This window comes from Ostrea edulis, chromosome 2 (genome assembly GCF_947568905.1).
Source record: "Ostrea edulis chromosome 2, xbOstEdul1.1, whole genome shotgun sequence".
NCBI lineage: Eukaryota > Metazoa > Mollusca > Bivalvia > Ostreida > Ostreidae > Ostrea > Ostrea edulis.
In genome coordinates, this window is record NC_079165.1 from 10,899,586 (window position 1) to 10,916,012 (window position 16,427).

The window sequence follows — 16,427 nt, forward strand, 5'->3', positions numbered from 1 at the left end:
ATAGGTGAAATAACTAGTAAAAGTTTCGTTTAAAGCAGAGTTTTTCAATTTATAAGTGAATTCGTAACACAGTTAAATATTTTCTAGTGTTTGGCACATCTCATTTTGTTTTAAACACGCTATTTTCTATCAAACAGTCTAATGCAAACAAAAACATGGCACAAGCCTTTTTACATAACAAAGAATTGCGAGTGCTGTATCTCACTTATAACTCAACAACTGATGTTCAAATTTCGGTTGACCATTAGAAATACTTTAGTTAAGCATTGTAAACAAATAAAAATGGAAAAATAAGATTTGAAAATGTTCGGCCCAAATCGTGTCCATGTCCCTTTAAACCACACCTAGGGTACCATGGGCCCCTGTATTGGATGTATTCATAATACGCGGACAGTAATTATGATATCTTATTTCATATATGATTGTTATTGCAGTAAAAACCGGGACCTAATCAATCAAGAAATTATTTGAGAAAAGAAAATATATATTTACATGTTTTGAAAAGTGTAATACTTGTAGATTAAAAGTAAAAACAGTTTTAATTTTTTTTAAAAGTATATTAGCTTATAAATGCAAAGACCGAATCACTATAAATCTGTTAGGCGTATGAACACTGTCGATCATGTAGTCTGCACCTCGGCCAACAGGAACCGGTCATTTTGTGATAATAATAGAAGGGGTATATACCATACCACTTATTAATAAAATTATTATTACCCTTTATTAGGGGGTGGTATGGTACCTACTACTATTATTATTGCAGACAAAATTACCGGTTTTTGTTTTCGGCTGCACGTACAAAGCTTTGTTGTCCATTCCCGTCTCAGACAACACAAGTGCACCTCATTCGATGCCTAGAGAAGTTCATCTTACCTCTAATGTGGTTAATATCACCAAACAAACATAAGAAATTAATCCAAGTGCTGGGTTTTTCAACAGTACAGTAATTGTACTTTCAATTTCTCAAAGTGACTGCATGTTTAAACCCAGTTCAGATTGTACAACTTTGTTAATAAGTTGATGTTTATGATATTTAATTGAAAATCAATTCAAGAATTGATTGGACTATTATATGCGCATCTGGTGCATCAAAATTGGTACCGTATAAGTTTTACATTACGACCCCTGGGTAGAGACCTCTGCTGGTGGACTGTTAGTTCCCGAGAGTCTCTACAGCCAAGTAGCTAAGTACATCGTTACTAACTTGAAAATACGGATGTATATTTAATTGCTGGGATAAAAGTTAGAAATTCATTTCAAAATAAAGGATTATCTCCCTCATGCATAGCTCTTATCCTTGGACGAATTTGGCTCCAGTTTTTGGCACTCTAGATCTAGTTTTCCTATTAGCTCTTACACATTTATTGTTATTTCGAATTTCCAAAATTTCGGCTTGAGCATCACTGAAGAGACATTATTTGTCGAAATGCGCATCTGGTGCATCAAAATTGGTATCGTATAAGGTTTTACATTTTTTAAGCATTGCGCACTCTTTTCTTTTACGTTATGACATCACACTTTTGCTGTCCATGGCTGTTCCGTTAATCGCTACTTACCCAAAGAATTGGGCGGGAAATTGAAGATATAAATGAAAAATGCACACGTTAAAAAGGTTTCAAAAAAGTAAATATAAGCAATGAATTATTATTTTTGAAAGATGTACATGTAGTCTCATAACTGCACAACGATGTGTGCAAAAGATTTAATTGAGATGATGAGACATATTTCATCAGACAAAGGAGAGTAGTTTTGGAATCCTTTGAGAAAATTGAATTTCATGAGAACAGATGCTATGAGACATACATGTGAGAATTTATCAGATGATTTAGAATTGTTTGAGAACATTCTTGAGATTGTCGAGGAAATTGAAATGATATGATCAGACATATTTCTATCATTTTATCAGATGAATGAGAATTCTTTTCGAATCATTTGAAAAGATTCATGACATTATTGAGATATCCACTTAGAATATTGCTTTATAACTTTTTCCTTTGGGGTGATACAATTATTTCATTTATTGGTTTTTGACGTTCCTTTAAGCAGATATTTGCTCAAAATGGTATTGTGTGACAACTTTGGAGAAAGACCAAGCATTACTCTTCCTAAATTTTATTTAATAAAATGGCGTGTTTTTCATATATCAAAACGAGTTTGTAATTTATCTAAATAAAATGTTTTAAACATATTACGTATATCACTGCAAAATTCGGCCATTTCATTAACTTAACAGTCCCAGTATAAGTCATTACAATAAAAATCAAATTAGATCGAACAACGACATGAATTGTTCATTTGCAAGATATAAAATACAATTCTTCCATTTAAAAAAAACAACTCATCTCATTTCATAAGGCAACCCCATCGTGATTACTAGTATAACATGCATCTATAATTGCTTAGAAAGGTGTTCCTATGTTTTACTCTTTCCATTACTTGGCAATTGCAGCAATTTATTGAAAATTATGTTTTAAAAAAAGCTAGTAGTGCTATTATAACTTGTATATCTATACATCATCATTCCAAACCACGCCTAGCGCTTCTAAGTACTTTCAGGACTTTGATTTTTATTAGTAATGACAGTCCATGTGGTGATGATATCGTCAGTTGTAGGTCTGTTTAAATTGTTTTTCTTTGGTTTTATCACGAACTGGGGGAAGAAACCTCTTTTACATGGGTGTGATAATGTAATTTATATACATTTGTATACTCACTCTGGCCAACCGCCGCGGTGGTCTAGAGGTAGAGCGTTCGCCCCGCATGCTGAAGGTTGGGGTTCGAATCCCGGCCGCGACAGACCAAAGTTTTTAAAACAGGTAGTGACAGTTCCATCGCAAACGCTCGGCGTGAATGTCACGGGTCCTCGGAGATGACCTTAAAAACGGATGACCCGTGACACAGTAGGTGTGGCACGCTAAAGAATCCGCACTGCTCAATGGCCGTAAGCGCCGAGCACAGGTCTAAATTTGAAGGCCTTCATCGGCCTTGATGACGTCTCCATATGAGTGAAAGATCCTACTACCAATTTTGTATTCTTTATAGGAGTTATGAAATTGATATCTGTTCGTTATCTTCACTTTTCATTCTAGTAATAGAAAACCGATAGATAGCTAAAAATATAAGAGGAGCGTGCTGTCTTTGGGGAATTCTGAGGCGCTTTTTCCGGGGGGTATGGACCCTGGTTGGTTCTTTTTAGGGGGATATTCTATGCTGGATTCATTTTTCCGGGAAGAGAGTTTAATCCCGTCCCGTTTTTACGGGGAAGGGGGGGGGGGTTTATACGACAAAACCGGCTCCCAAAATCGTGTTTGTAAGCACGGTCTTTGTCTATATCTAGAGTCAGATGGCTGGAAACAAACGCTTGCCATCAGCCAAGAAACCACGTGAGGAGATGAGAATACATGTACTTGTAGCGAGATTCCTAAAAAGATGTCAAAAACATCAACATTTTGACATAGCTTAATGATGAATCAGATTAGGGTGCTTGCACAAATGAAAGTTTCTAAAGAGTTTTTTTTAACTTTGGCACCATGTTGATAGTTGGGTAACGCAATCTGTTTAGCAAAAACAGGGCTCGTGCTATTTTTTTGTCGTTGTAGAAGTAGATGTTTGTGTCAATTTTTAAAATTGGGGTTTGTTGTTTTAAATATGGTTTACACTACTGAGTACTCTCATGTTAATAGATTAAATATCTAAATATTCTTTTGGACAACATTTTGGTTAAGTCATCTTTTGTAAGTAATTCTGTGCACAATATTGGATACAAAATTTAAAAAACTAAATATGTCCTATACTGTATTCATTAATGCGATGGCAAATTGTTTCTGTCTTCCAGTTAACAGAATTTAGGAAATTATCGTCGGCTGATACCGAGATATCACGTGACATCCGTGAAAGACTGTCATCACGTGTATTCTCGTGTAAAAAATAAGAACAGGGCTGGATAGAGAGAGATGCTTTTAATAGCAAGTGCAACACAATACAATAAAAAACAGAAACTTCGGGCGACCAATTCAAGTTTGCGTGATGAACAATCTGTGAAGTAAAATGGTAATTAGTATCTCATTTTGGCTGAATATACGCTGTGTAGTCTGTGCCGGTTCTTCATCTCTATTTAAAATTTATTTATATATTCATGAGAAATACACACTTTTCATCTACGGTAAGTAGGGTAGGCACTGTTCTATCATTATAAGAATACACCTTTGAAATGGCGACTTACAGCGATAAAAGACAGAAACCCTTCTGGTTTATCCAGTGGTGGTGGTGCTGGTGTTGTTCCGTTGGTAAAGCCAGTATAATAGAAGACCTCCCACTGAAAAACAACACCAATAAGTTTTAAATCAATCCGACAATTTCAGACAGCTGACATTCAATACCGCCAAACGGTCGCATGTATACTTACACAACGCGGCAATCCACCCGTTCTGGTTTTGCTGCGTTTGCTGACGAATTCCAGTTCCCAAGTTTAGGGGGACGGGGTTCGGTAAGGATGGCAGGGGAGTCGGAACGCCTGCCCCTCCACCACCACCACCTACAGGGACAGGGTAAGGAACAGGGTTGGAGTAGTAATAAGGTATGTATAAGGCACCCCCTCCTCTGCGTCCTTTACCGTATCCACTTCCGCCATTTCCTCCACCACCACCGCCATATCCACTATAACCTCCGTATCCCCCGCCGGAATATCCACCCATGGCGGAATACACGCCTCCACTCATGTATCCCCCTCCTCCTCCTCCCCCTCCTCCAAAGCCGCCGTAACCCCCACCGCCGTAACCCCCGCCGCCGTAACCCCCGCCGCCGCCGTAACCCCCGCCGCCATAACCTCCGCCATATCCACCACCGTAGCTGTCAGCAGTCACACAGGAAAATACTGTCAAGGCAGCGATCGCTATTAGGATCCGCATCTATGTATAAGAAAGGAGGAGATAAATCATCTTTGACGTACCATTTGTAGATGTCGCTGACCATGGAATACCTCTGCAGTGTTTTAACACATTCGGAGCACGTTTATGTACCTATAGATTTAATTATTTTCCCCCAGAAAAATGCATCCTTGATAGAATTAACAGAATTAGAATTTGCGAAAAAATATCTCGGTTACCAAAATGTACAACTTTATCATATCTTATGTCAAATGTAGTAGCGCATATAATATTATATATATAAAGATTCTTTGATTGAAAGAAAAAGAAAGTATTCGAAACTGAAAATCCTAAGAAAAGAAATGATAATTATATCTAAACATCATCAAGATATCGCATTTGAAAAATTGTGAAAAGTTAAACATGGACGTAGAATCCTCCTACAATTACTAAATACATCTGTAGAAAATGAAAATAGCAGTAGATAAACAGTGACGAACAATATATAATTACAATTCAAGAGCAGCGTCACTTGAAAATAAATGATTGGATGAATATACCAGAGCTACACTGATTTTATCGTTAGGTCGTAAAATCCCAATATGAAATGCTGTAGAGTACCTTGTTGGGATGATCCACGGGCGCCACCAAATGGATAGCACACTTACCCGGTCAAAATCTTAAATACCAGGACCTGACTTAACGTTACACAAGACAACTCCCTTTCCGTAGAAGTCAAACTCATGGGTGACTATGATAGATATACCGAACATATATCCGTTTTCGGATCGTGATTTGGGTTGACTTTTGTAAACGCAAGAAGATGGATCGGCTCGGTGACACAACTGAGCAAGTAGACCATCGCGCATTGATACAAGCCGTATTTTCGCAGTTATATGAATGGGTATAGATGCTGTACACATAAGTTTGTTTTATCTTATCGCGCCTTTATGTAAAGCAATGTCCTCACATCACTACTCTGTCGTAGGAAACAGGCGTCTTATTTCCCATTACATCTACACTATTCTTCCGTATCTAAATACTTTATTTCATTTTTATTTTCTGTGAAGCCTTAAATACAGTGTTGAATGTTTGTTGTAAAAACAACTGTTATTCTTCTAGATTGCAATGCTATAGAAATACTTAGAGTATACATGTAGCAGGTGGGGGGGGGGGGGGGGGGGGGGTGAGGGCTGGCCCACTACTTTTGGCAATGTTCATTTTCCGTTACTTTTACATGAAAAGTGAGTTATTTTCAAATGCAAAGTCAGATATGTCGGTTGATTCCCATCTTCACGGTTTATTGTAGTGAATATGATAGGTGAAACGTAAAAACAAAGTAAGAATCAAATTCATGCAGGGAAGGACCACCAATGCTCGCCTCAACCCCCCCCCCCCCCCCACCTACCCACACACGCACGCAAGCACACACAATCACACACGATTAAGGATGTTGGAGTTTGGGGAAAAGTACCCATTTGTAGGGGTTTTTTTCATCAAGAATTTTAAACATATGTGAAGTAAACTCCGACTGCCCCCTCCTCTTTGAAAAACGATGCTACGTGCTTAGTAATGTTTCCCCATCTTTAGTGTTTACCGTTTTTTCTAATTCATCATTTACGACTAGATACTGGTATGAGATTGTATTCTTCAAACAAAATGATATGACGCTGTGAAATTTACATCAGAAATAAAAGTAACAAATGTGAATGTAGTCTTTCGTGTTTCTCTTTTCTCGTTACACGTGGAGGACTGTAATATATAATAACAGATCGGTAAACCGTCCACCGTTTTCGGTCTATCTCTTCACTTTGCGAGGATGAAACGGGAATCGCGGAGATTACGTCGGCAATCCATCAGCGCTGTGACGTAACTGCTCATTCACTGTAACGCATAGCAGGAAAAACTACGGCAAACCAATCAAAGCCCATCGCTATCTATTAAAACATGCTTAAGGTACACAGGGGGGTGGATTAAAAACCGCAAAAGGAACGACAAATGGAATAAAAGATAATGTCTTACATTGCATATTTCTTTTAAATGATCAAATATGCCCATTAAATATATTTCATAGGAATTTCGATTAAACTATCAACGGTGGGGAAAACAAACTTCACTCCTTTTTGTACCGATATCCTGTCGGGATCCCCATCGGACACAGTGGTGGTTGGTCAGTATAAAATAAATTGCCACTTTTAAGGTTCGGGGTCCACTCTGGATACGGTAGCCGAGAACACACTAGTCCCCGAAGTAGTGAGTGAAATTTTGTTGTGAATTTCTCTGACTTTATCAGATTGGTTTACTATCGTTTCAACAACAGCAAGCCCCTTCGCTTGATCGAGCGTGCAAATATTTGGGCGAGGATTCTCATATATTTCAATGAAACGGGTTTTACTTTTGTTCTCAGTGACCAATCACATTGCAAAAAATGATAAAACGTGGTCCAAACTCATTTTTATTGAATCAGTGTGAAATTTGTTCGCTCGATCGAAATGTCATGCTGTTATAAGAACGATAGTAACTGTATTTCTCTCTTATTCTAAATTGACATATATCTTTTTAAACAACACACTTTCGAACTATATTAGAACTTTATTTAATTTAACGGCAAAATGAATTTCAGTAAGCATCATATTTTGAAATCAAAATTTATTCATTATAAATTTTTCGCAATTTGAATAATCATATATGCAATAGAATGTACATTTGGCTATCGAGAAAAAGTCCTTCTTTTCAGGAGACAAAATGAAGGCCATCTTGACGACTCTGTTGGTTTCGGTGTGTGTTGGGGCTAGTTTGGCCGGTGGATACGGCGGCGGCGGCGGCGGTGGATATTACGGATATGGAGGTGGATACGGCGGTTATGGTGGATACGGAGGAGGATATGGCGGAGGGTACAGCGGATACGGCGGTGGCGGCGGCGGTGGTGGTGGAAAGGGCTACGGAAAAGGTATTGTCATTTCTCTTCAAATAGGGTCTATACTTCTACGTAACTAATGCCAGTATTGCTTAGGAATGATCGCTTGCTCCGATTAAAAACAAACATTCATATTTGGTACAATTTTCTGATATTTTATCAGGCAAAGGGGGAGGATATTCTACCATTATCTATTACCCGGTGGCCCAGGATTATTATGTTCCTGTGCCCATGGGCGGAGGCGGATTTGGATATGGAGGCGGCTACGGAGGCGGACTCGGCGGATTTGGAGGCGGCTACGGAGGCGGAATTGGAGGCGGCTACGGAGGCGGACTCGGCGGATTTGGAGGTGGACTCGGAGGTCTAGGTGGAGGACTGCCTAACGGTGGACTAGGACTGGCCTTGGGATCCGTTAATAACCAAAATAATATGGGATTATTTGGTGGTATGGGTGGCCAAAGCGCTTTAGGAGGAGGTAAGTAGAATCTAATAGCAATTAATGCAGATATTGGCACTGGAGAAGTGGCAGTGTGGGCGGGGTCTCCTAATGATGTATTTGTAAATCATTGTGTTCAGAACTCCTTAATCTGATTCTTGCCGTTTTAATCTACAGCTCTTGGTCTGGCTCTCACTGCGTCTAACCCTCTACTCGGAGGACTAGTCACAGCTGGTTCAGGATTCCCCGGCCTCGGACTTTTGGGAGCCATCGGCTGATTGTCCATACAATGCTGGTATTGGTAACCAGACATTTTTTTCAGGGGCAAGTTAATGTACAAAATTTAACAAATTTTCCCTTTGATTTTGACTGAAAATAAACTGTTTCACGTCCGGTTTATGTTTAGAAGATATGACAATCATACAATGAACTGATATTTTTTTCTAATTCTATATCAATTAAATTACAGATTATCTGCATCTCGCATCGCATTCAAGAGTTTTGTCACCGCCCACATTTGTTCATAATTGTATATACAATATTATTGATGCAATAAATGGCTGTATCCTTTTTGATTGTTAAAGTCTGATTCTTTAAGCCAATGTTATCTTAATAAGGGAAAATAATTTGACGTCTTCAAGTATAATGACTGTATTGACCATAATCTTTATTTCGCTTCTTTTTAAGTCTTTCCACCAAAACAAGATTTGATGTTACAAGGCGCGGTTCTAGCGTTTTTTGGTATTAGGGGTAACTGAGGTACAAACTGTAAAATGACACAATATGACGTTTTATTGGTAATGTTCAACCACAGGAAGTACAACCCCCTTAAACCCTCCACCTTTTAAATCCACCACTGTCCTATTAAGTTTATTTTAACTTCGGACCTTGATAAGTGTTTTCTAACGAAGCAATTGTGAATAATTTACATGATATAGGGGATATTTTTTTTAATTCTCATTTTGCAGGTGTATCATATCTAGAAAGCTTTTGCGAGATTTGTCGAGACATCAATATGACCGAAATATTCCAAATTAAAGCAGTTTGCAAAGTCAAAGCTTTATGGTGAAACATTTTTTGGTATTCATCCAATCAATGAAAATGTTGAATTTTTAGGACATTAATAAATCATCTGGCGTTGACTTTAATTGTTCCATGTCGTCTAGATAGATATGTGCACCGGTAACTCACCTTATTATCGCAATTCACCTTTGAATTAGAACGCTTTACCCGATATAGTATTGCGTTGAGTGACGACACAATTGAATGAGGCGATTGAACAGTTTGAATGACATGTTTGATGTAATACAACAAGAGTTTTCTTTGGCCGATCACAGCCCGCCCACTTTCTCGTGCGGATTCAGGTGATCAAATAAGTTGAACGAACTAGAAAATTACTTGCTGGAGAACTGTAGCTCTCTGAAAAAATATTGTGACAGCGAGCAACAGATCCACCTTTTATAAAAACCTTCGATTTATGGGGCACTATATCGGTGTATTCTTGTGTTGCTGTCTCATAAATTCACTATAAAAACATTCTTAACAACTTGTGCCCAAACATACCTTCAAATATTCATTAAATCCACACACGACCCGAAAACTCGCAGCTTGCCACAGCAGGAGTTCCTCAGGGTTCTATTTTGAGTACGTTTGTATTTTTATTTCATATAAATGACTTTCCGTTGCTTGTAAATAATTCATTACCATATTTACTCAATATGCAAAACCTTAAACTACAAATTATTTACACTAAGCAAGATAAAATCGTTTCTCCCCCTGAAAGCTTTATTACAATGCATACATTCTGCCGTCTGTTAACTACTGCCTGACTGTTTGGGGTACGTGTAATACATCCAAAGTTGGTTTGGAAAGAATATTTTAAAAATTACAAAAAAGAGACGCAACGACAAATCTGGATGAAACCCAGATTCATCATCTAAAATTTTGCTTGAGAAACTTGGTTGGTTCATAATCTATGAGCTAGTCGATTTACACAAATATGCTTTATTATTTGAATTTCCCGCGCTTTGGCTCCTCATTATCTTGGCGAGTTATTTGAATTTCAACCCTCTGCGTTCTGAATCAGATCATGATCCTCGATTACCAAAGTTACGCACACAATTATTCAAAACCTCTCTGCAATACTCAGGTGTGTGACTATGAAACAAAGTACACCATTACATAAGGCTTTCTCAGTCTCAACATACCAGGCACTTATAAAAATAATGTAGAAAAATGCATTATCAGCTGCCGTACCACTATCTAAGCATGCTTGTGTTTTCTCGTTGATAATTTCTATACATTTATGTCTATTAATCGCATTATCTAAGCATGCTTGTGTTTTCTCGTTGATAATTTCTATACATTTATGTCTATTAATCGCATTATCTAAGCATGCTTGTGTTTTCTCGTTGATAATTTCTATACATTTATGTCTATTAATCGCATTATCTAAGCATGCTTGTGTTTTCTCGTTGATAATTTCTATACATTTATGTCTATTAATCGCATTATCTAAGCATGCTTGTGTTTTCTCGTTGATAATTTCTATACATTTATGTCTATTAATCGCACTATCTAAGCATGCTTGTGTTTTCTCGTTGATAATTTCTATACATTTATGTCTATTAATCGCATTATCTAAGCATGCTTGTGTTTTCTCGTTGATAATTTCTATACATTTATGTCTATTAATCGCATTATCTAAGCATGCTTGTGTTTTCTCGTTGATAATTTCTATACATTTATGTCTATTAATCACATTATCTAAGCATGCTTGTGTTTTCTCGTTGATAATTTCTATACATTTATGTCTTTAATCGCATTTTGGAATATTGGATTTTGTGATTCTTTATCATTGATATATAATTTTGATATATAAATTTGATATAAGTGATATAAACAAAAGTTTACTACGTGCTCTTGTGTTCAGGCTATCGAGACTCTGTTTTAAGTGATTATTCTTGTTTATAATTATATATATCAAGTGGAAGGCCCTGGGGAAGAATAGTGCGTGTACTATTCAGGTCACCTTCTTGAAATAAAGTATTATTATTATTATATTTTATTACTTATATTTTTCAATATTTATTACATCTCAGATAACATTGTATACATATGGAATGAGCAAATAAATTGAAAGGGAAGTTGAGCATACCAAATTAAAGTCATTTTCAAGAAACTAAATGCAATACAATCGCTTGAGGCAATTGATTTAATTGTGAATTTCAAATAGAGAGAAAGTACAAGAAATTACCCAAACAGTGACGTATAACACAGTTACTTAATTTGTAAATTAAACTCCATAGCGGCGTATGAATGTTAGGAGTGTTACCTTTGGCTCAAGTGAGCTATAACGAACACATACGCGAATATTTTACGTGTGCTGTTCTCCTTAGTTTTCAATATTGCGTCATTGGAAAGTTTGTGATAAATCTGCGTTTTAAATCGTACGTATTTTAAATACATTGTATACGAAAGTATTGGAGACAATATGATTTCCAGTACATACCAACTGATGAGTGGAACGCCTTAGTTTCCTTCATTATTTGATGTTGTAATATCATCATGTGATGTTGTAATGTTACCATGCGATGTTGTAATATCATCATGCGATGTTGTAATGTTACCATGCGATGTTGTAATATCATCATGCGATGTTGTAATATCATCATGCGATGTGGTAATGTCATCATGTGATGTTGTAATGTCATCATGCGATGTTGTAATGTCATCATGTGATGTGGTAATGTCATCATGTGATGTTGTAATATCATCATGTGATGTGGTAATGTCATCATGTGATGTGGTAATATCATCATGTGATGTTGTAATGTCATCATGTGATGTTGTAATGTCATCTGTGATGTGGTAATGTCATCATGTGATGTGGTAATGTCATCATGTGATGTAATGTCATCATGCGATGTGGTAATGTCATCATGCGATGTAGTCCGAAATATCTGACGTTTTCCTGACTTTTTTATGATTTTGATATTTACCGTGCCAGGAAAACGTCAGAACCGGCGCCATTACGTAAACTGGCAATTCGCCGCCTCCAACTGGAGGCGGCATTCTCGGGCCGATTTTAAATACTTTGGAGTCGAATTCAATGTTAAACTCATAATTAATCAATAAAACGATGCTTCTTGTACTTACTAATATCGGTTTTATGGGTTCTTTCAACACATAAAAGTGTCTTGAAAACATTTTAAGAAACTGTTGAGCTTTGTTTTGCGTCACGTGACTCGTTCGCTCAAATGACAGCGAAACTTCGGTTGACTACAATTGTGTGCTTCTGTTATCAAATTTTGGAGTGGTATTTTCTTTTCATCGATATCAGTAAGTACAAGAAGTATCGTTTTGTTGATTAATTATGAGTTTAACATTGAATTCGACTCCAAAGTATTCCAGTTTACGTAATGGCACCGGTTCTGACGTTTTCCTGGCACGGTATATATCAAAATCATAAAAAAGCCAGGAAAACGTCAGATATTTCGGACTACATGCGATATTGTAATGTCCTCATGTGATGTTGTAATGTCCTCATGTGATGTTGTAATGTCATCATGTGATGTGGTAATGTCATCCTGTGATGTGGTAATGTTATCATGTGATGTTGTAATGTCATCATGTGATGTGGTAATGTCATCCTGTGATGTGGTAATGTTATCATGTGATGTTGTAATGTCATCATGTGATGTGGTAATATCATCATGCGATGTTGTAATGTCATCATGTGATGTGGTAATGTCATCATGTGATGTGGTAGTGTTATCATTTGATGCTGTAATATCATCATGCGATGTTGTAATGTCAGCAAGCGATGTTGTAATGTCATCATATGATGTAATGTCATCATGTGATGTTATCATGTGATGTGTTATTGTCATCACGTGATGTTGTAATGTCAGCAAGTGATGTTGTAATGTCATCATGTGATGTGTTATTGTCATCATATGATGTTGTGATGTCATCATGCGATTTGGAAATATCACGTGATGTAGTAATGTCATAATACATGTATAATATGGTATAATCATTACGTAATGTGGTTATATACTATGTTATACATTTATTATCTGTGATAATTCTTCGGAATACTGTGTAATCTATTTTTTTCCATCCACATCACGCATTGAGATATTACCACAACACGTAACGAGAATCAGTCGTGAATGGGAGTTCAAAACCATAAAAGTTCAAATCTATTTGACAAACAGAAGTAAATTGTACAATTTAATCTTTATTTTGTAATTCATGATTATAACAGCCTTGGCAGTGAAAAGGGCTAGTGAAAAAACCCAAACAAACAAAAAACAATGCAATTTACAAAATGGCAAGTGCAAATATGATACATACCTGGAAACGAAAAATTATGGGAAATAATAATTTCAGCCTCTTATCCTGCAATTGCTGATTGTATGATTAATTCTCGGAGATTGTATGAAACTTTGGGTTGAAATTTATTACGAAGAATAAAATGAGACCCTATTGTTGCAGTATGTATTCAGTTTAGATGACACATCGGAGCTGATTTCCTCTTCTGTCACATGTATAACTTGTAGTCCTTGTCCAGCCATACAATATGAGCGATACATTCAATACTAGTGGGCGATATGTGAGTAATAAATTTTATAATGACGCCTGGCTATATTGAGTACTGTAGATGTCGTGTAGATTACAATAAACGTAACCCAATATAATGGTTAATCACAGTTTCGCTATAAATGATAAACCGAGTTTACCACCAGTGTTCCTATCAGCTAAACAAATTAAAGGACTGTCAATTTCTATGTCCAACATAACATTGGTATTCCTACATAGTGTATGTATATAGGGACATTAGAACACAGTTCTCTAAGAAAAACATTGTTTGAGATAAACATGAAGATGATAAAACAAATACAGACAAAATGAGCTAGAGTGTAGTAAGTTAAGAAAAGCAAACGGGTCCGACTTCGAATCCAAATTCCTGATGCGACTGTCCGTAGTCCGTTGGTATAAAGTCAATAATTGGTAAGCTTTGAACTGCCTTTGTTGATATTTCGAAGATGGCTTTTCCATCGCTACTCCTTGACTGAAAAAAACAAGATATTGACATCCTAAACATAATGTCTGTTGCTGGATAATTTGGTCAGGTAAGAAGTAATGGTGATTGACAGGGGTGTAACAAATAGAAGTGTAGGCACCAAGCGGCAAGGGGTCAGGGCGCTTAAGGTCTCTAGCCGGTCCTACGGCTTTTTGCGCATTCTGAAATGCCACAAGATGTCTGTTTTTACCGAGCAGATTAGCGGCGCCATTTTGTTGATTTTCCTTTCCGGCTGAAATGTACCTCTTTTTTAAGAGAGCTTGGTAAAAGGATGCCAACCCAGTACCGTTAATTTAGTGTTATGGTGAATGGAAATAGCGTACCAAAGTTACCAGAAAGTGTGGAGATAGGCATAAATGACTTATGATTTTTTTTGGCATAGACGACTGAATTTTTGTGTGTGAAAATTATGTGTAGGTCTGGGCTTTTGTGCCACCATTGATGTTACGCCCCTGACATTTGAATAGTGGTAACTATTGCATTTATTATCATTAGAAGCAATTTTGAAATTTTGTAAGACTTCTCTGAAAGCAAAACAAGGGACCTAAACTGAGAAAAATAAGATGACAAAATCTCCACAAGCTTGTCCGACTTACCTTGCATCCATCTACCACATTGGCGAAATTCTTAGTCATGTGCTTTGTTTTATCGGCACCTTCCAGGACAATGGCGCGCTTTTTATCTTTGTACTTTTCATCGTACCAAGCCAGAGAATTTTTACAGTAATAAGTAAAAGTCTGAGTAGCTCGTTCGCTGAAGAGCTGGAGAAGACGGAGTTGTACTTCATTGGAATATTCAATGCTAAATCCAGATTTCAGTCCACTAAACGATTGTCCTTCTTCTTTTACTCTTGGTTGAAGTGGAGACTGCAAGACAAAATGGCATCAAATAATCAAGGTATTACTATGACAACACTTTTATAACTAATACATTTATCATAAAAAAAAAACCCCACAAAACGTTACAATATTAGCATTGAAACTTATAGGCGTGTATTTTGATATTTTAGTCATGTTAGGGGATTTTTAAAATTTATTTTTGTCGTTGTAGAAATTGCACAGTGGATCAAAAGACAGATCTTTATTTCCAATGTTTTTGCCTTTGCTAGCTCTATAAATTGTAATGATAGTCATTTCCCCATGAACGCGCTGCAGATGTAAACAATGCTCGTATGAATCTTGATAAAGTGCATTCATTTTAATGACTGCTAGATGTACTTCCAAGAGAAATGAAAGTAGAATGTACATATAAGAAATACATTTCCTTTTTGAACTTCACACCGGCAAACACTTTCACCGTCAGAAATATGCCGGTGTAAAGCGTCGCAATTCATTTCCTCGTGTATTTTCAAATATCAAATTTATTTCTTAATTAAATAGGGACCGTACCATCTTGGTGTCATCTGTTGGATGGAGGCAGGTACTTCCGTCTGTCATGTTACACCACACTTTGATGGCATCACCAGTCGCGCCGAGGGTGGGATCTACCCAGTACCATCCTGTTCCAAATATTTCAAGTGGCAAGTCAATCACAACATTTTCTCAGAAAAATATAGACTTTCAAACTCAGCATCTTCATTAATTTATGGATCTACAATCTATATATAATGATACCATAAACACATGATGAATAGGAGAATACTACCGAGTTGGTATACTTATGGTCTCTATTAGTATTTTCCTTTTTTGGAATGAATATTTTCAGTATTTCAATTGCAGTTCAGAACGACTACTAAAGAAACCGACCGTCTTTGGATTCCGGATTTCCCAGTTTGATGTCATTACAGGTACTGGCAGGGTTGTCGTCCTTTCCTGTGGGATATCGGATCCTAGCTATCTCATCGTTTATTTTTTCTATTTGTCCAAACAATTTGCCAACCAGAAGAGTGACGCCTTCCTTGAATTCAAATTTCTGTCCCGACATGTCCTGTATCAATGTGTCAACGTCAAAATGGAGGGGGTCTTCCTTTTGATTGACAGCACGTTTCTTTCTGCGTTGTTGTTTATTTCCACCGAAATTTGAAGCGAAGAAATCGGATGGGAAAGCTTGAGATGACCCCGGGGGACCAGCCGGTCCTGTGGCTCCCTAAATCAGAAACAGGAAGACAGTATAGGTAAA

At 37.1% G+C, this 16,427-nt stretch overlaps 3 protein-coding genes across 3 annotated transcripts in view; 1 reads left to right on the forward strand and 2 right to left on the reverse strand.

Annotated features, from left to right (window-relative positions):
* Nucleotides 1-4,023: 4,023 nt before the first annotated feature.
* LOC125678894 (ctenidin-1-like) lies at nt 4,024-4,907 on the reverse strand. The gene is made up of 3 exons (XM_056156081.1): nt 4,769-4,907; nt 4,406-4,708; nt 4,024-4,315 (listed from the first exon to the last, which is right to left on the reverse strand). The coding sequence occupies exons 1-3, from the start codon at nt 4,905-4,907 to the stop codon at nt 4,251-4,253; spliced, it is 507 nt and encodes a 168-aa protein (XP_056012056.1). The 3' UTR covers nt 4,024-4,250.
* Nucleotides 4,908-7,608: 2,701 nt separating this feature from the next.
* Nucleotides 7,609-8,788, forward strand: LOC125678892 (acanthoscurrin-2-like). Its single transcript, XM_048917678.2, has 3 exons — nt 7,609-7,815; nt 7,946-8,257; nt 8,396-8,788. The coding sequence occupies exons 1-3, from the start codon at nt 7,611-7,613 to the stop codon at nt 8,494-8,496; spliced, it is 618 nt and encodes a 205-aa protein (XP_048773635.2). The 5' UTR covers nt 7,609-7,610; the 3' UTR covers nt 8,497-8,788.
* Nucleotides 8,789-13,445: 4,657 nt separating this feature from the next.
* The window catches only part of LOC125678889 (collagen alpha-1(I) chain-like), a 64,285-nt gene continuing 61,303 nt past the window's right edge, over nt 13,446-16,427 (reverse strand). The window contains exons 56-59 of the mRNA XM_048917674.2: nt 16,055-16,394; nt 15,698-15,807; nt 14,906-15,175; nt 13,446-14,297 (exon numbers count right to left, since the gene is read on the reverse strand). Coding sequence (XP_048773631.2) covers nt 14,154-14,297; nt 14,906-15,175; nt 15,698-15,807; nt 16,055-16,394 — 864 coding nt within the window. The 3' untranslated portion in view covers nt 13,446-14,153. The remainder of the gene's footprint in view (nt 14,298-14,905; nt 15,176-15,697; nt 15,808-16,054; nt 16,395-16,427) is intronic.